Source organism: Polyodon spathula, chromosome 3 (assembly GCF_017654505.1).
Source record: "Polyodon spathula isolate WHYD16114869_AA chromosome 3, ASM1765450v1, whole genome shotgun sequence".
In the NCBI taxonomy this organism is placed as follows: domain Eukaryota; kingdom Metazoa; phylum Chordata; class Actinopteri; order Acipenseriformes; family Polyodontidae; genus Polyodon; species Polyodon spathula.
In genome coordinates this window covers 47,997,055-48,017,981 of record NC_054536.1, presented here as the reverse complement: position 1 = coordinate 48,017,981, position 20,927 = coordinate 47,997,055, and the positions used below count along the sequence as shown (strand labels likewise).

Genomic DNA, 20,927 nt, shown 5'->3' with positions numbered 1-20,927 from the left:
ACGATCTCATTTTGTGCATTCGCAATGCGCCAGGAGATACAGATTTCTGAGGGGGTACTGAAATGGTGACAACACCTGACAAGTATGGAGAGAAAAAAAGAAACCTCTTTTTAAATGAACTACTGTAAAACGCAAGTGACACAAATTATGTATCTTCCTTCTATAGATAGTCTTTTTTATTCCTTTTCTGTCCTACACAAATAACATTTAACAAAAAAAATATCCAAAGCAGTTATTGCCCTTGTTTACTGTTCAGATGACAACAATGTTTTAATCAGCCCATCGGCGTGTCTGTACTGGCTTTTCTGTGGCCTGTAATGTGCAGTAGGGGTGGGACAAAGTCAGTGCTGCATTGTTTTGATTTAGGTCGCTAAAATCTAGAAAAAGCAACTTTTTTGCTTGGACCCCTAATAATAATCCCAGCAATAACAATAGGCTTCCCAGCCAATGGCCTGGAAGCCCAACAATAAAAAAACAAATCCTTACAATAGCCAGCTTGGAATAATAATAATAATAATAATAATAATAATAATAATAATAATAATAAATCCTTGCAATACAATAGGCTTCCCAAGCCAGCATGAAGCATAATAATAATAATAATAATAATAATAATAATAATAATAATAATAAATCCTTACAATACAATAGGGTTCCCAAGCCAGCTTGGAAGCCTAATAATAATAATAATAATATGAAAAGTGTTGTCAGTCAGAATACAATTATAAGACTCTACTGCTGCTGGGATCTTAAGGGTACCCCAGGCCGCCTGTCTTTTTTCTGCCTCCCTTTTTTCTTTGGTCACCAGCCACCGCTGCTCTAATAACATAAAGAAAAAAAGCTCTTGAACAGTACAGAACACATTACAGCAGCCTTCCTTCTTTTCATGCACTCCGACCTGAGGTCACTGCTGCTTGTTTCTACAGTGCCACCTCCTGACAGGAAGCTATACAAGACTCAGAATTACTCAGTCTTCCATCCATTATCTGTAACCGCTTAATCTTAACAGTGAGCCAGAGCCTAACCCAGAAAACACAGGAGCGCAAGGCAGGACTACATCCTGGACAGGATGCCAGTCTATTGCAGAGACACTAGGGGCAATTTAGAGGCCAGTCCAACTAGCCAGCATGTCTTTGGACTGTGGGAGATAATCTGTGTACCCGGAGAAAGCCCACGCGAGCACAGGGAGAACAAGCAAACTCCACACAAACAGACACAAGGCCAGAATCGAACCCAGGACCCTGGAGCTGTGGGGCAGCAACGCTAACCACCGTGCCGCCCTTTACTCAGTCTTTAACTGGCCTATTAAAAATGTAATGATTATTACATTTGTTTTTCCTTTAAATGTGTTTTTCTAGCAATTCAATTTCTCTTTTTTTTCTTAACCATTCACTTATCTGTGTCTCTTGGACAGGTTATAAAGACTTGTAGTTATCGAAGTTTACTTAAGTCATTCTTGCTCATTGTAGCAGGGTGGTAGGAAAGCCCTGCTGTTTAATCATATTGTTTGTTTATTTTTAGAACGGGGTCTCCCCCTCCGCCCCTGTGTTATTTTGTTAAAAAAAAAAGCGTTGTGTATGTGTGTCTAGTTTTTGCAGCGTGGATGGGAAGCCCATCCACGTTTAATTAAAACCCGTGCAGAAGGTGGCCATCTCCCGAATTAAGTGGTTAATTTGTTGCTAATCGGGAGATGGTCACCTGCATAAATACCTGCAGCTCTCTGCACTCCGTGTGGTGGGGTATTCGAGGGGCGGAACGAGAGCGGAGAGAGAAGAGAAAACAAAACTAAAAATGCTTAAAGGATCCTTGAAGGCTACTGCCCAGCCGGACATTAACAGTTATTATTGTGTTCGTGATTTGTTTTTATCTCTTCTATTTTTGTGCTCTGTGAGCAGTGCTTTTTTTGTTTAAATGTTTCATTTATTTTTCTTGTATTTAAAATAAAAATGCCGCATGCCGCGTCTTTTTTGGTAAACTGCAGTTACCTTACCTGTGTGTCCTTCTGGTCTGACGTCACTGCTCAGCCATTTTCTGCCACACATGGTGTGCAGCGTGGGGTCACCAGCGCCTGCTGGACTCAGGCCAGAAGAGGTACTTCACAAGGATACTGCAGTTTTTTCTTTTTTTTTATTGTAATTTTTTGGAGTGAGGAAGAGAAAGATGGGAGGAAGAAGAGGAAAGGTGGGAGATAAAAGGAGGTTGGGAAGGAGACAGCAGCCGCTGCAACAGTCGCAGCAAGTCTGCCTCACCTGTCTGTGGGGGGAGGAGTGGTGCTTTAACTGTGGAGAGCCCTGGCACGTATCCACTGGCACCTTTCCCATATGGCAGGAGGAAGAAAACGAAGGAGAGATGAGTAGAAGGAGGCAGAGGAAGGAAGGCACGGGAGGAAGAGGAGTGGTGCACAAACTGCATGCGGTACAGGCATGAGGAGCACCACTGCCTGGAGGTCTTCTAGGACACGGACCTGGAGTGGGAGGAGCCCGAACGTCCACAGCCCAAAAGGGGGAAGTCTGTGCGTCCACATCCTAGGTACCCACCAGCAGAGGGAGAATACCTGCTGGTACCACCTCCACCTCAGTGGGAGGACTGCTTGTCACTCCCACCTCCACCAGCAGAGGGAGAATATCTGCTGGTTCCACCCCCCCGGGAGGACTGCGTGCCGCTCCCACTTCCACCAGCAGAGGGAGAATACCTGCTGGTGGCACTTCCACCCCCGTGGGAGGACTACGTGCACTCCCACCTCTACCAGCACAGGGAGCATGGCTGCTGGTTTTCCCACTGCAGAAGCAGAAGCATTGGAGGGACCAGAGCAGGATGCTGCCAGACCTCAACAGCCCCTGCATAGGTTGCTGAGGGGAGCACGGGGTAAAAACACCCGGCCTCAGTGGCTGCGAAGAGGGCCAACCCCCACACCACGGCTAAGCCTGGCTCTGCTCCTGCCGTTGCCTCCCAAGGGTCCGCTGCTGCCCTGCCTCGTACCGCCCAGGGATGCCTTTCTCGTACCACCCAAGGATGCCTGCCTCGCACCGCCCAAGGATGCTATGTCTGCATTGCCTGGGGCTGCCTATCTTTCCTCTGCTTCACCTGGGGTCCCTGAGGGCTCTGCTTCGCCTGGGGTCGCTGAGGGCTCTGTTTCGCCTGGGGTCGCTGAGGGCTCTGCTTCGCCTGGAGTCGCAGAGGGCTCTGCTTCGCCTGGGGTCACTGCCTAATGGACCTCCCACCATGGCCACCCCCACGGATTACTCCAGACCCCTCTTCCGGGACATTGAGACTGAGGGGGGAGGTGGCTGTTGGGGCCATGTGTGCTTCGCACAAGGAGGGGGATATGTAGCAGGGCGGTAGGAAAGCCCTGCTGTTTAATCGTATTGTTTGTTTAATTTTAGAACGGGGTCTCCCCATGAGCCCTTGTGTTATTTTGTATTTGTTTATTGTATTGTTTTATATATTGTATGATGGTGGCCATCTTCCGAATTAAGTGATTCATTTGTTGCTAATTGGGAGATGGTCCCCTGCATAAATACCTGCAGCTCTCTGCACTCTGTGTGGTGGGGTGTTCGAGAGGCGGAACAAGAGCAGAACGAGAAGAGAAAACAAAACTAATAAAAACGCTTAAATGATCTGTGAAGGCTACTGCCCAGCCGGACCTTAACAGTTATTATTGTGTTCGTGATTTGTTTTTGTTTATCTCTTTTATTTTTGTGATCTGTGAGCTCTGTGTGAGCAGTGTTTCTTTTGTTTAAATATTTTATTTATTTTTGTTGTATTTAAAATAAAAACGGCACACTCCGTGTCTTTTTTGGTAAACTGCAGTTACCTGACCTGTGTGTACTTTCTTCTGGTCTGACGTCACTGCTTAGCCATTTCCTGCCACACTCGTGTATATGCAATTATGTATGTGATAACATGTGCAGCATTGATATTTACTGGTTTGTATATATCAAAATGATTGAAAAGATTGGTGAGAGAACAGATCAATCTGTATTTTTCTGTGGGGGAACTCTGAGTTATGAAATCAATTCATGATTACACCTAAAAATTGATGCGCCCAACATATACTGAGAAATTTTTTGTTTAGAGATGGGCATGTATGACTACAATGAGGTAACCACATGTTGTGGTGCTCCTATATTATATTGCAGCCATAAAAAATAGAGAACAGTTTATTACCATTTGCCATTTTGCAGATGGCACAAATGGATCTTGGAAAGAAAGAGGCTTCACCCCCTCCAGTTACAGCAGTAGTGGTTACTGGAGCTGGAGTGCCCCTAGTGACCTGTCCAACCCATCCACCCCTTCGCCACCCCTGTCTGCTGACAGCTGCAAACCCTTCCGCATCCCCAGCCAGCCAGATGATGGCATTGACGAGGCAGATGCAAGCGACCTGTTGTTCAACGAACCAATTCCCAGGAAAAGAAAGGTTGGTGTGCTTTTCTACCTCCAATAAATAGTTTTTATGTACTTATTTTATGTACTTGTATTTCTTTTCTTTTAAGGAGGATTTTCCATTGTGCATATAAAAAACATTTTTTTTTTTTTTCTTAGTTTCATTTTACATTACTCTGGACTGACCCAGAATAGTGTGTTTTTCTGGTTTGGTGAAAAAAATGTGAATCTGTTCCTAAGTTATAGGTATCTTAAATTTTGGAATTGGTTTCACAACAATATATCCTTTTTTGCGATGGACTTTCGTCAGAAAAAAATCTGTGTTTGTGAGGTGGACATTTTTTTATTTTTTTTTCAGTTTAAAAAAAAAAAAAACTGAAACTTCCTGAAAGCCATATATCTTTAGTAAACCACAACATGTCTACATACAATTGGGATTCGATAAAATTGACTGTAACATTGTCTTTTCATTTTGTGAGTGGAAAGTGTGTTTATTTTGTCTTTCTAAATCTTTTTTTCGTAAAACACGTCTCACGATAAAGGAATTCTTCTCACGGAAAAAGCAGCTGTTCTGGTGAATATCGAAGCAGTCTGGTGGAAAAGGAATTTAGAATGTCATTTATTTTGTCATGAGGGGGATCTTCTTCCATGAGGTTCTTTTGTTCTCATGAAAAAAGCTCTGGCAAAAAAAAGAATGTGGATAGCCACTGCCGAGTCCTCGGGAGAGGTTTGCAGAGACAGACAGCACTTCCCAGGGCAGCAGTGTGAGGTACCTCTCTTACATTTTAGTTGCTGATATCTCAGCCTCTGTTAGAAAGACAACAGACCTCTCATTGAAGCCCCTAAAAACAACCTTAACTGCTGCTGGGCCCTTGGCTAATAACACTGTAACAATTTTTTTTTTTGGTTCCTGGGTAGTAAATGTTATTTCCTAATTGCTTATGCCTCAAACGTATAGAAAATGGCTATTATTCCCCACAAACTTAGCTTTTGTGACCAGGACAGTGATATTTTGAAATTTACCTATTTTCCAGAACATTCCAGATAGATTCAGTGCTGAGTAAACTTGGAGTAACTTCTAGAACTTTCCAGTAATATAAATAGTAGTATAAATACAGGGGCCTTAAGCCCACCAGTTCAGTTTAGTTCCAGCTGCCTAAGTGGATACATATCTGCATTTTTCCGAGATGGCATAAATGAAATAAATGTATTTTTGTAGGATGGTATAGAGGGGAAAAGAGAGCAGTGAAGTTCACTATCCCAAGAATTTGGCGGGAACCCACTGACCACTCAAGCAACTGCTACTTCTGTATGATGGACCCTTCCAAACGTTGGACTGGCAATTATGCGCCTGCTATCACGTATCCGGACCATCCTTCATCCATCGCCCCGGTGCCACACTGCCATGAGCTCCCTGTACCCGCTCCTCTGGAGAGAGAGCAGCCGTCTTTAGAAGAGAGCAGCAAGTCAGAGAGCGAGGAAGACGTTGTAGATCCAGATGACAATTTCAGAGGTGGAGCTGAGGAGAGAAACCCATACTACCCCAACCAAAAAGACCTCAACGACTTGATTAGAGATCTTGGTCTCACCAAGTCCAGTGCCGAGCTTTTGACGTCTAGGCTCAAGCAGTGGAACTTGTTGGATGAAAGTGTGCAAGTCGCAGATCAGAGGAAGCGTCACCAACCTATTTCCAACTTCTTCACCCGTCAAGATGGGCTCTGCTTCTGCCACAATGTGACCAGTCTGTTCGAGGCAATCGGAATCGCCTGTAACCAGAATGAGTGGCGCCTCTTCATTGACAGCTCATCCAGGAGCCTCAAAGCCGTGCTGCTCCATAATGGTAACAAGTACCCGTCTGTTCCCCTGGCTCAGTCGGTGCACCTCAAAGAGGATTACAGCAGCATCAAGACCTTGCTGGACGCCTTGAAGTATGATGAGTACGGCTGGGAGGTCATAGGAGACTTCAAAATGTTGGCATTCCTGATGGGTCTCCAAGGCGGTTTTACCAAGTTTTCCTGCTATCTTTGCCTTTGGGACAGCAGGGACACCAAGGCGCACTACCACAGGCGGGACTGGCCACAGCGGACCGAATTCTCTGTGGGGAGGAACAGGCTTTCTTCCCTAAGCTGTCTGAGGCAAAGGTCAAAGCCGGTGTCTTCGTCGGACCACAGATGAAGAAGATCCTGGAGTGCAATGAATTCCCCAAGAAGCTCACTAGTAAGGAGAAAGCGGCTTGGAACAGCTTTGTCGCAGTGGTTCGGGGCTTCCTGGGCAATCACAAGGCCGAAAACTATGTGGAGCTGGTTGAGAACTATGGCGCAATGGGCTGTAGGATGTCCCTCAAATCCATATCCTTGATGCTCATCTTGATAAATTCAAGGAGAACATGAGAGCGTACTCGGAGGAGCAAGGCGAGCGCTTCCACCAGGATATACTGGACTTTGAACGCCGCTACCAAGGACAGTATAACGAGAATATGATGGGAGACTACATTTGGGGGCTGATTCGTGAAAGTGATTTACAGTATAATCGTAAATCTTGAAAAACTACTCACTTCTAAATCTTTTGTAGTCATTTTTGTATTACTTTAGTATAAATACATGTTAATTTGGATTCATATGTTGTTTTTTTCTGACTTTATGTGAACGAAAAGACACAAATTTGCCCGTTTTCTCATTGGAAATAGGTAAATTTCAAAATATCACTGTCCTGGTCACAAAAGCAAAGTTTGTAGGGAATAATAGCCATTTTCTATACTTTTAAGGCATAACCAATTAGGAAATAACACTTACTACCCAGGAACAAAAATTGCGTTACATAGTGTAATAAAAACATTATATTGTAGCTGCTGGGCAGCTACGCAGGTCAAAGATCTATACTGATTGACTTGGGAAGAGAAAGGGATGGGAGAATCCAGAGCCTGTTATTTTTTGTTGCATGTGTGTGGTTGTGCTTGTGTGTTACTGCTCGCTCTGTATCCCTCACTACACCAGCTCATTCTCCCTGCCTGCCTGTCAGTTCTGTGTGTGAGGTGATTACGTCACTATAGTATAGTGGTTAGCACGTTTGCCTAGCAAGCCAAAGATCAGTGGATCGAAAACTTTTTTATAAATATTAATTATACTTTTATGCATAATTTATTCGTTTTAGTCCAAACATCCAAAATGCTAACAGTGTATTACATTTCACATATTCAGTATTTTAATGGTTATAGTAAAATTAAATGTGTCAACTGTTATGTTTTTAATTTTTAATTTTTAATTTTTTTGCTGAGAGATGGTGCAGCTATGGCCGCAAGTTTTGCATCACATAAAAACATTTTTGGGATTGAGACAGCTAAAATTTTATTTTTTTAAAAAACAAAGCCTAAATTAATGTAATTTAGATGTTTTATTTAACATCATGTAATCAAAAAAACTACAGAAAGATATCGCAAAAGTGTACCAGAAGCCATAATAGTTGTACAGTAGTGTTTAAAGCATGTTGGATTTCGAAATGTCACATTTTTAAATGTCACAGTTTCTCATTAAGTGTGGAAAACTACAAAGCGGTAAGTAATTTGGTATGTTAATGTAGCATTATTCCACAGGCTTCATTTGACTCTCTGAAGCAAAATGATTTCATTATATAGGGAGATGCAAAACTTTCACAGTCTTGCACTAGCACTGGATGCTAGGATTTACTGGGTATTGGTGCAAGATGGGTGAAGAAAAAATAATCATGTGTATTATATATAAACCTGGTCAGTGTTTAACATATCTGTGACGTGTTTAATCAAGTTTACAAATATAGCCATTTTACTTTATGTTCTCTATAATAGAATATATAGGCTTTCTAGCTATAAATATATTCTCAAAAAGGAAGGAAATTCTTTGTAAAAAAAACCTTTGTTAATGCATCAGTTACGGTTGATATTAAAACAAAAGGTTAAAAAAGTAGGGAACTGCGATGTTAGGTGTTTTACCCCTAACTCTGCATTCCCTCCCACCCCCTTACAAGCAGTGCAAGGGGCAAGGCAACACAAGCAACCAGAGACAGCCATCATCAGTTTAGACGAACAACATACAACTCTGCAGATAACACAAGAGACATGTTGACGTGTTTTGTTTTGTTAAATCATTTTGTTTTAAGAAGTCATGCACCAGCACATTTCCTCACAGTGCTTGTTTCCTGTGTATTTCCTGCCACATGGTGTTCATCTTTAATGAGAGGAATCCGTTCTCTATATAGGGATACTGCTCTGAGATTCAGTGTTGTTCCTGAGGTTGCTGCTTCCAAGATGAGCTCTCATCCTGCAAACAATACAAAAAGCATGTTCTCATGAAGGACTTATATTTTTCTCCACTTACAAACTCTAATCTCCCATAGTAGCACTAGACAACTTTCACTGCCAACTATTAAAGCTAGTAGGCGGGCAATGTTACACAATTGCTCAAATCAAATGTTGCTTGATTATCAATATCACCTGCAATTGAGTTACTTTATTAATAACCAGAGAAAGTCTCATAAGTTTTATTGTTGCTGCATAACGTGTAGGAAAGGGTTGAAGGTGGTTTTAGCTAACTATGATTATTTAAATTAAGTCTTTTTTTTTTTTTTTTGTTCAAGTAACACTGCTTTAATTCTGTCCTTCACAGAACTCCATGAAAGTGATGTTTAAGTGCTTGTGGAAGAACTGTGGGAGAGTTCTGAGCACAGCTGCAGGAATCCAGAAGCACATTCGCACTGTGCACTTGGGGTAAGGAAGCACTCAGGCCCTGATGTGAAGTTAATGTTACACCATATATTTTTGAGTCATTCCAGTCCACTTCCAGCAGAGAAAGCCTCCCCTGCCTGTTATAACAGTTGTTGTAATGTATTTTAACCAACTGACAACCGTTAATCAAATCAAACCAAACCGAGGCATGCCTTGGCATTATTTGGATTATTTTGCTCTTCCATTAGCAACAAATGTGCAGTTTTTAAAGAAACACATGTTATAGTAAGCATGTATTTTAAAACACATCTGGTCCTGCACTACATTAAGGAAAGTTCTCAGTTGGTTACTGATTTGCTTCATCCTATCAGCATGGCAGTCAATTGGGAAATAAACTGATTGTTTTTGACAGGAAGAAGCCAGTGTAGTAGTGGGAACCCTCCAGGTGAAATGACCCAGGAAGTGCAAGACCGTTTTAAGCTTGGCTTGCAAACAATTTCTTTAACCTATTATAGTACCAGAGATCATCTTTTAAAAAGAAAATACATCTTAACAAAACATGTGTTTCTTTCAGAAGTGAACATTTGAGACCTATATAATGGATGTGTGTGCATGGCAAGGAAAATGTATGGAACTATTTTGTTAGCTACAATTCCTTACAATACAATATAGTTCTATTATTCCACATATGTTACATACATTAGTTTTAATGTAATTTGGTGGTTGTGCATGTTTAAGTTTTGACTTTAAAATATGCATGGTACAGCCACCACTTGGGCTAGGGCAACAACGTAGATTCCATGTTTTGATTCTAAATTTATTTCCAGTCGCAGTTGTGACTCTGATTGCAGTGATGGTGAAGAGGATTTCTACTACACAGAGATTAAACTGAACACAGACTCGGTGGCTGATGGGCTGAGCAGCCTCTCTCCAGTTTCGCCATCCGTGGTCTCCCCTCCTCACATCTTTTCCAGCACAGAGCCTGGCCACCCAGAGAGTGTCTGCATGAAAACTGAGTCCAAGCTTACAACCCCTCTGAGCCGCTCAGCTCCAAGCACTCTCTACCTCGTACATGCAGATCATGCCTATCAGGTAAAGGTAAATCGGAAATCTTTTTTTTTTTTTTTTAAATTTTAAACACATGCTGACTTGTCTGACCAAAAGTTTTAGGGCTTCTTTTTATTTTTAAATGTGAGGGGATATACTGATCCTTATTTTATTTATTTAAATTTGTATAGTGCCCAATTGTTTTACCTCCTATGTTCTACCTAATTTAGAATATCCAATTACGTTCCCTCACTGCAGCAATGTCCCACACAGCTCAGGAGAACTGAAAATCAATGAGAGTCCTCCAATTCCACCACCAAACCCAGGAACTCGGCTGTGGATGACAGTGAGCCCTGCAGGTGTCCACTTGGGCTCACTTGGCATCTGGCCAGTAGGGTCCACTGTAGTGCTACGGTTTTCCTCGCCAATGTGACACTCCTTCAGGAATCCCCAGCAAAGACTGGTGACTTTGCACAGCCAAGACGCAAACTTGTGATCCTGTGACTGCATGACTCACCCTGCACACTGTGTGGTTAGATCCTTATTTACTGAAACAATGGAGGCAATTTAAACGAAATATTTTGGAAAACTCTTTGTGTGCATGTTTTTAGTGCATATTATATTTACTGTGTTTTGTTGTGTTATATCCTGTTATACATGTAGTCCATCAGCCGAGGGGAACAGAAATATACATATATTTTCACCCATCTTCATAGTACAACCATATTCTGACAATATGTGGCCATTTTCGATAACTGTAACACCTGACCAATTGCAATATGGTCCTGAAGTTGCATTATGTGTCTTGGCATTAACTAGTCATGAATTCTACTGATGGTCATGGCAGGCTCTATTCTACACTAACTTTAATTTATACTGTTGCAGAAAGTTGTTTTCAAAATCCAGGCAGCACCATTTATTAATTTGGAAAAATGTATTGATGGATATGTTTTTCAGTTTACTGTAGGAGGTCTACAAAAAACATTTTGTTTTCCAGGCAACAGCACCTGTTAACATTCCAGGCTCTGCCAACTTCACTCCGAGCAGCAGCAGCTTTAGTATTTCCTGGCAGTCTCCACCTGTCACTTTTACTGGAATCCCTGTAAGTAAAACTGCTAAACCAGTAGTAAGGAGTATTTTTTACAAGAGGCGTATGGATCTTGTTAAATTTTGCAATGTCAGGTCTTAAGACTTAACCAGTGTTTGGTTGCATTCTCATTTGTTCCTAACCAAAATTTTAATACAATAAGGTCTGCCTGATGCCTGGTCTTGACATAGTATTGTATTTAGCTTATATTCCAGGTAAGTCTTATTTTAATATATACAATTAATAGTTTTCACCAATTAATATAGCATACAAATACAATACTTATTAATTACAATGTATTGGCTCCATCTGCAGTACTGCTCAAAACTGCTATGTGTTGTCGTGGAACTTCTCAGGTCCACAACTAAAAGAGCCAACTGCACCAGGTATTCAGAGATATAAAGCTTTATTAGTTTGCGCAAACGAGAACACATCAGTGTTAGGAAGCCCGAGCAGTGTTCTGCCATACAGAGTTAGCATACAGTTATTATACCTTTACAGAGAGACAGGGTGGTTTCCCTTTCAACCAATAGGTTAGAGCCAACTCAGCTGGTGTAACAAAGAAAGGGGGACAGGTATTTACAAGGTAGTACAATAAAGGTTAGATGGAAAGGTGGGTTCGCCCTGATCAACCGATAAGCTGGAGCCATGTTCCTTTTGTCACACCACCCACAGTTTGGTTTTCAGCTACACGTACCTGCAGTTTAATACGTTTACTTTATTTCTATAAACTTAATAGATCATAAACTCAAAATGCTTTAAAGCATATAACTCAGTTAATAATTGTAGTACAGAGTAGCAACAAACAGGTACAGGAATGGTTCGGTGTAATTATTCCCCTACAGTGTAGACCTGTATTTGTTTAGAAAATGAATATTGCTGCATAATAATTTTGTGTTTTTACATTTCCCAAGTATAAATTTTCACTGGGGATCAAAGATCTTTTTGCTATCTAAGCGCTAGTTTCAAGCTTCCAGTGGTGGTGACACCAAGGCACTGCTAAGGTCATTACCAGATATTTGAACTCTGTTCCTAACCAAGCCAGACATGTCTTTAAAACACACAGAGTGACAATGATCATCCTTTTAGAATGCCTAGTCATTCTGGATCCTTCTTAGAGACTTTTGGGTACTTTAAAATTGTTTTACTTGTCTGTTGGGATTGTAGGCATCACCAACACACATCCGTACCCATGGATTTGGAGAACATCGTCCACAGGCCCATGCTGCGCTGTCATCACCGCCCAGAGCTGCAATGGGACTCAGGTAATGCTTGTTTCTGGTCATTGTGGAATTTTCTGTGTGTCTGTTTGTGGGGGTTAACACAAACTGGAGATGTGATAACTATTTTAGAGCAGTGAGTAAAATGAAAATGATGTTATAAATGTAATACAAAATTTGTGTTTGCCATGATGTGTGCTCTCTCAAATATCAGAATGAGAGGTCTACATTGGGAATGACATTGTACTAAAGGTAAGATCTACAGAATTATTCAGCTAGACTCATGTAGTATGACTGTATGTATTTGTATGACTGTTTGTACCTCACAAAGCAGGCAGGCAGGGAACTCACTTTTAAGTTAGATTAAAATTTTAAACATCAAGCACATTATACGCCTCCTTTACCAGAACATTTGTCAGTCAAATGCTAGTATCACGCCCCTCCTCCTATGGCTTCCCTACAGCCTCTCCAATATCAGCAAACAAAATTATGGGCATGGGTACCTCAAAGTGTGAGGCCAAAGGCCAAAGTTGTAATGAAAATATGTATAACGTATTGTTTGTTGTCTAAACTTTAATAAATATTGTTCTTTTTATCGCATGAATTTTTCTGGCTGAATTCCATTCATCTTACCTTCAGTACACTGCCATTACAATGTTGGTCTCATGCAAACATCATGCACATATCATGGCAAACAGATGTTTTAAAACATGATTTATTGGCAGCAACATGAGGATCATATGTCATGCCATTCCTGGTGGTCCACTATGAAAGGCGCTACATAAAAAATGAATTACTAATTAGTTGTTATTCTTATTACCCCTGTATGTGTTACTGCTGCTGTATAGGAGTGCAATTTAATAAAGTGTCCAATGTGTTGACAGGAAGTCTCGTGGGGAGGGGAAGAAATGCCGCAAGGTATATGGGATGGAGAACAGGGACATGTGGTGCACAGCCTGTCGTTGGAAGAAAGCCTGCCAGAGGTTTATCGACTGAGAATAGGAACCAAGGGGCTTTCGAGCTGCTGCTCCATGACATTTCAGTGAAACCGATGTGGAACTATGGCTAGACATAGTCATGGAAGCATTTTCCATGAGGTCCCAGTTTTATTTTCTTCTTTCTTTTAAAAAGAACATAATTTGAGCAGGTAACCTTTTTCCATAACTGCTTTTGCATTTTCCTTGATCCACAGCGTGGAAAAAAAAAAACAAGGCAAGACTTTTGAAAGTTAAAATGATGGATTTTAACCAGTTTTAAACAGAAGGACACCCTTCTTTCTGAATAAAGTCCTATCAAGTATCTGCTTTTTCCAGGTGATGTTTATACAAGTTTCTTTTCATTAATAATGTAATAATGTCCTGTCAACAGAAAAAAAGTGGCGTCTCCCAGACTGTGAATAAGCTACTGTATCTGGAATGTATTCTGGTTTTGGGTCAATAGGTTTGTTCAGAATGGGCAGGGGAGGTGAGAGTGTTCTAATTTCTCGTCTTGGAAATAGACCACCATAAGACTCGGAAACTCGGCTCCTCTGCAAGCATTGACAACCTATATACAGTGTGTGTGTGTGTTTTTTATATATATATATATATATATATATATATATATATATATATATATATATATATATATGTTCACAAATGACTTTTTTTCAGGGATTTTTGTTTCGACAAAGCAGCAGTCTGACTAGAGTCAATGTCTCAGAAGACTGATCTCAGTTACAACCTGTTCTTATCGTTCAGATACAATGTGTTGTAACTAAAAAAAATAGCTGATTTTTTTCTCTCCCCCCCCCCCCCCCCCCATCATACATTTTATTGTTATGGCAACATTTACTATGTGGCAATGAAGCTATAGTGAGTGGGTATTGTGCAAAGCTTGTACCATTTTTCTTAAATAAAAAAAAAAAACCCTTTCTCTCTCGTTTCTGTCTGCTTGCCCCAAGGTGTTCAGGTTTAAAATGCCCTGGATACAAATAGTTTGAAACATGGCCTGGAACCAAAATAAATGGGTTTAAAATATACAGGTTCAAAAATATTAAAATGCAACTGAAAGAATAGTAATTAACAACAAACAAACAACCAAGAATGTCACCTTAACCCTTTAGGTCCAGAATTATTTTTGTTGTGCTGAATTTTTTTTTATTTTTTTTACATATACAGTATTATACACTGCATCAGACAAGGACCTAGAAGTCGAGGGAGGTTACAGCGTGATTTCGGACAGCATATGTTAACATGCAACGCCAAGATAATCTGGGGCCTTGAGTTCGTGCCAGGACTGAAAGGGTTAAGGGCTTGTACATGCACCTGTAGTTTCTTGCTAGTTTTGTAGCATGAACACCCTTTTCTACTTTTGGAGGAAATGGTGCAAGCTTTGCAGTGAAGCAGAAGCTACTGTATTGATGATACCTTTTGAATATGTAAAGATAGATTTGGAAATTGTTGTTTTCTTTCTGTGAGCAGTACAGAAGTAAGAAAACAAACCATATTCTCAAAATTAGTAAATATTGTAAATTTAAAATTCAAATTAGATGTGTTAAATCTGTGAGGTTAGATATTTTTCCCTTAAATAATAAATCACACTTACCCATGACCACCCCATTTTATCTAACAGTATTTACTATTTGAGATCCTTTACACAGTGGTAGCCAAAACCAGTCAATGCGATACGCAGTTTAGCTAACCTGTCCTGCATCATATGCATGCCAAAGGGCATTACCTGACTGGTTTTGTTAGCATTGACCCTGCCTCCCCATTAAAAAGGTATGAAATGTACAGTATTGTTCCTATAATTGTTTATTTTTTTTTGTAGCGTACTGAATCAGATGGAACAAAAACTGCAGGTTTCCTCAACTTAATTGTTTGAGGGAGTGTGGACAACAGTTGCATGTCTTTTGATGATATTCGTAACACAATAATACTTTTTATGACAAGAATGTGACGGTGGTTTTATCTTTTCATATCTATTGGGTTAAGATAAGGTGCTGTCCCGGTTTTTTTTAATTTTTTTTATTGTTATTAAAAAAAAAGAAAATTTAAAATGGCTGCACGATTTCTTTTAAAATGTGTTCAATGAAAAAGGCATCAGCTGCATGAAAGATCAGAAATATTTCTGCTAAAGATCACGCTGTCCACGGACACACTTCACGTGGTGTTATTTTTACCTATATATGGGGAATTCCATAGGAAGGTCACCCCAGGGGATCATTTTTAAAAATCATCCTATCATGGTGAAATTACCCTAATTTTACAGGAAATTTAGTCTACTTTTAGGATTTATAAAGTATTACCAAAGAAATGTTTGGATTTCAGATGAAAAACTAAATTTTTTTGTCAGTAGTGTATTCGCCAGTTACAAAACTTGATGGGAAATGGATGGAGTAATTAAATTTTTTCATGTTAAAAAATAATACATTAATTTTAATATTTCTTTTTAAAGCAGACTGTGTAGCTTAATGATAAGGGCAAGCTGCTAATTTCATCATCATTCAAACAACGACACTGACTCTCAGTACGTCCGACACCTACCTACTTTTCATATTTTTTTAGTTTGCTCCTGCATTGAGTTTTGAAATTATTTCATACTATAGGTTTAATGTACAAATGGTACCCTCAACATATTTACCATATTGATTGCTCTCCACAATCTCTGGTTTAGCAGAAATCCTGGTGTTGGACCTACATTTTTTTGTACATCCGACACCATATTTTAAGTGTTAATTACTGCCACCTGTTGTTCATGTGCAATCATATATCACTTTCACCTTCCTGGTATGAGCACATGTTTGAATCGGTGGTGTGATAATCCACATTCATCCAAGAATATAGCACACACTAAGGTAAATGACATCTTTAATAGGAAATACTAGTATGTCGGCATTAATGTGGTGGAATTTGTTTTTTTTTTTATTGTTCAGAAAGGTTCTTAGTATAGCTTAAATATTTTACCAAACATATTAATCATAAAAGAGCATGTAAACAAAAAGAGGTCAAGTAGCAAAGACATTAATGATTCATTACAATAGCCCAAAAATAACATAGCAAAATGTACTCACTACAGTATCAGGGTTTCTGTAGTCACATGGAATAATACTGTACTTATACAATTGCAGAAGTATTGTCAGCCTTAATTTGAAACTATGTTATTCACCAATATATTTATTTTAATAAACATTGCTCATTAAACTATACTATTTTTCATTGAACACTGATTCAAAGATTGCAGGTAAACTATTTCAGTTAATGTATAGTGTGCCAATTTCTGCAACTCTATGTGGAGACACAGACATAGGTATTGTTACTCCCTGTGTTAACTCAATTCAATCAACTGGAATCTTGATTTTCTCTAGGCAGTGTTCAATCAATCAGTGTTCAATAAATTCTGACAATATATAATTGATAAGTGTAGTTTAACATTTATTCAAATAAATGGATCAGGGAATAACATTGTTTCAAATGAAGGTTATGGTTAGGCTTAGGATTACTTTTGTCTGCAGCTGTATAACTAAATTAATTTTCATTACAGAAAAATGCCTATGTCAAACAAGGATAAGCAAGCTAGGAAGCATGCCAAACAAGTACAACCCAGAAAAGTATAGGAGGTACTTACAAATAGATAGTGAGAGGAAAGCCAAGAAAAGAGCAGAAGAGAAATAATGACAGTTGAAGACAGGTCTAGTTACAGGGCTGCAGAAAACAAACGTATACAAGAGTTCAGGAAGCAAAAAACAAACAAATGGGAACAAAACCACAAATGTTGAGGCACAGTTATCTAGTTCACCAGGAAAATCAATTGGTCCTGTCAGATCCAAGCAAGCATTGGGAAAAGCGATGAATAGAGTAAGAACTTCTCTTCCTCTGTCCCCAAGGAAACGAAAGGCTGTTTGTTGTGCCCATGCAAAAGAAAGTGGACTCAAAATTGCTGCTTTGGATGTCAAATCAAGAAGATCCTCAAATAGTCTAGATGAAGACATAAAAAAAGCAGTACACGATTTCTACATTAATGAATTATCATGGCAGGCACCTGGGAAAAAGGACAAGGTGATTATTCGCAGAAAAGATGAGGATGGGAAGAAGATAACATTTGATCTTCAAAGTCGTTACATATTAATGTCACTGTCCAAAGCATATAGTCTCTTGAAGGACTGAAGCAAGGTTTTGTTCCTTGAGACCTCAAAATGTTAAACTTTTTGATGATATCCCCCATTTGGTATGCGTTTTCTGGTACCATGAAAATGTATGTCTCCAACTGCTTGCACTGAAACCATCAACAGGCCTCCCAGATGACATGTCAGTCTTCACTGAAAGGATAGTCTGTGATGCATCGTCAAAGGACTGCATGACTATGATTTTCCCTGAATGCAAGGATGAACTTGATAAGTATAGACCTCAGGCAAATGAAGACGTCACATACTCTCAATCGGGAAAACAATGAAAAACTTCTAACAACAGCAGCGGCACAAGAAGCTTTCTGTGAGCTGAAGAGTAAGCTGAAGCATTTCCTCCTCCATGTGTTCATAAAAAGGCGACAATCTACGTACATGCACAAGTCAAAGGCGGCCTGTGATGGGTGCAAGATAGTTGTCCAAGTTGATTTTGCTACCCTGAAAGATCAGAATGAAATCCAGTCAGTTTATTGGAGCCACAATCAAGCCACTCTCTTCACGTTATATGCTTGGATTTCCAGAGAACCTGAAGAAAATGGGAGCATTGTTATATGTCCAATGACTTGAACCATACCAAACTGAGTGTGTACACCTTCGTGACCAATATCCTTGAATCAATGAAGAACAAATACCCTGCAGTCGAAGAAGTTAAGATCTTTTCAGGTGGGGCTAGCTCCTAATTCAAACAGCTGTTCCTCAAACGTGTATTTGTGGGAGGAGAAGTTCAGCTTCAAAGTTAGCTGGCATTTTTTCGTAACATCTCATGGCAAAGGGGTTGTTGACGGGATTGGAGGAACAGTGAAAAGATCAGTTTGGCGCTATGTTCGTAGTGGAAAGGGTCAAACAACAACACCATTTGCCTTCTAAAGAGCAGCTAAGGAGAGAAATCCAGGAATAAATATTGTGTACATCTCAAGAGAGCAAATTGAAAAGGAGAGTTAAATGCTTGAGTCTCACTGGGAAGGAACCATGGTAATATTAAATACTCAAAAAATTCACAGCATTCGAAAGTATACTTTGGTTGTAGCCGAAACGTCTGGCTCCAGTCATTTCACGGAGGTGCCAATTAAGGACAAAGATCTGGATGAGACCCTCAATGAGTCCAGCAGTCAATCAAATCAACAAGAGGGTATCTCTTGTAAAGAAGTGTTCTTTGTAGGGAATTGGGTTCCAGTGAAGTAAGATGGCAACATATTTCCAGGAGTTGTCACTGAGCTGAGTAAAGAGGATGATCAACACATCTACAAAGTCAATGCCATGTGCCCATCTGGAACAAAATGGAAATGGCCAGATACTCCTGACTACATTGTATACTTCCAAAAGGATGTAGTTAGGAAAACTGACGCTGCAGTAGTTGCAGGAAATAGGGGACAGTTCACTTTCTCTACCTAATTCCAGGCTCTAGGTTAGCATATGTAGGTTGCATTAAGGTTCCATACTGTAGTTTTGTATTTTGATTTAGGTTAGCTCCAATAGTTGCAGGAAATAGGGGACAGTTCACTTTCTCTACCTAATTCCAGGCTCTAGGTTAGCATATGTAGGTTGCATTAAGGTTCCATACTGTAGTTTTGTAATTTGATTTAGGTTAGCGCCAGTAGTTGCAGGAAATAGGGGAAAGTTCACTTTCAGTACCCCATTCTAGGCTCTAGATTAGCAGGTCACGTTAGGGTGTATTGCACTTCAGATTACATCAGGTTACTATCCTGTTCATGTATCCTGCATGTAATATACTGTATGTCAGAATAAAAGTTAATTTGGGGCATTTAAATACAGCTTCTGAGTTTTAATTTCTAGCTACATTGCTTTAGTTGTTACACCTCATTTCAAACTGTGAAATTAAGTAAATAAGGCTTATTACTGTATTACTAGCATTTATCAATACAGAGTATCTACTGTAGCTGCACCAAAGGCTTAATATATAGACTCATCACTTGAAATATTTTTAAAACGTAATCCTTCCATTGACAGCTTTGGAAATTTTATGATATTTGGAATAAATAAATAAATAAATAGTTTAAATTGTATTTGCACATCCGACACTGAAGAAATGTACGTCCAACACTGAAGAAAAACATTCCTGTTTCAGAACTAATACATGTCATTTGAAATACTAAACATACAATTCATTGCTTTAAGACATACCTAAAAGATAAACATAGCGTTTATTATCAGTGTCTTCCAAATTCAGAGTGATCTCAATGTTTCTGTACCTAAGCTGGAAAAACACATTTCTCTGAGTACGTCGACATAAAGTCTTTTTAAACCCCCCTGGATTGGATATTTAGTATTTGACAATTTTGATATGATGAAATAACTATACTAATAGAGGCATCTATCATACCATAAAAGAAACCAAGCAAGTTGTGTTTGCAAAGTGTCTGACACCGTGGTATTGCCCATTTATGTTTTTATTGTGTTTGATAATTCCCTTATGGTGAAAATAAAATGTTTTTAAAAGGTGGACATAAAAAAAATAGATTATACAATTTAGCATTTACTGTAGGAATGTGTTGGAAAAGGCAGGGGAAGGTTCACATGGTAGCAACATTCCCTACTGCTCCCTTTTGAATTCACTGATAGACAGGAACACCCTGCTTTAAAAGCAATGTCTCCTGCAGAGTAACTAGTAAATATCTCTCTGCTCACACTGGATATCTGTCACAAAAGATAACACTATGTAACACAATTTTTGTTCCTGGGTAGTAAGTGTTATTTCCTAATTGCTTATGCAATAATAGCCATTTTCTATACTTTTGAGGCATAAGCAATTAGGAAATAACACTTACTACCCAGGAAATTAATTGGGAGTTCCACGCTGCCTCAGCAGAGTGGGACTTTATGGTAAAGGAATACTGCAGCTACCAGTATCTGCTCTAACCGAGGAGTTTAAATGCGCCAAGGTCCGACTGGAAATTACATTAGTAGAGTCACGAGACAAATGTGTAAGGGAGGAAGCACCTGTGTTGAAAACTGGAAGAACATGGGTGGCAAAGAAAACCGGGGAAGATGTTAAGTCTGCCCTTCGAATCAGTGTTATGATGGGGCAATTTCAGCATGGAAGAGGGGGTCTTGGTCTCAGTTCATCTCCTCCTACATGGCACAAGGCAGCCCCAGCTCAACAGAGGAAACTGATAGTGAATGAGGTGCAAAAGCAGGTGGAGAGGATGAGGTGCGTAAAGGCCGTCTCCCAGGCCAAGCGGGGCGAGATGGGAGAGTGTGGAACAAAGCAAGATCGGCTGGTAAGACCTATGGACAATGGAACAGAGCAGGATCAGTTTCCTCATCAGGTCAACATATGATGTTCTCCCATCACCACAGAACCTAAACCTC

General features: G+C 39.8%; 1 protein-coding gene across 4 annotated transcripts in view; it reads left to right on the top strand.

The window, feature by feature from the left end:
• The window catches only part of LOC121313137 (zinc finger protein 704-like), a 60,278-nt gene extending 46,238 nt beyond the window's left edge, over positions 1–14,040 (top strand). Inside the window, exons 4-9 of one of the 4 annotated variants that reach the window (XM_041245342.1) lie at positions 4,185–4,417; positions 9,021–9,121; positions 9,907–10,171; positions 11,124–11,228; positions 12,381–12,478; positions 13,318–14,040. In XM_041245342.1, the coding sequence (XP_041101276.1) occupies positions 4,185–4,417; positions 9,021–9,121; positions 9,907–10,171; positions 11,124–11,228; positions 12,381–12,478; positions 13,318–13,429 (914 nt within the window). In that variant the 3' untranslated portion in view covers positions 13,430–14,040. The other 3 variants (XM_041245341.1, XM_041245344.1, XM_041245343.1) reach the window with 3 other exon arrangements.
• The last annotated feature ends 6,887 nt before the right edge of the window (positions 14,041–20,927 follow it).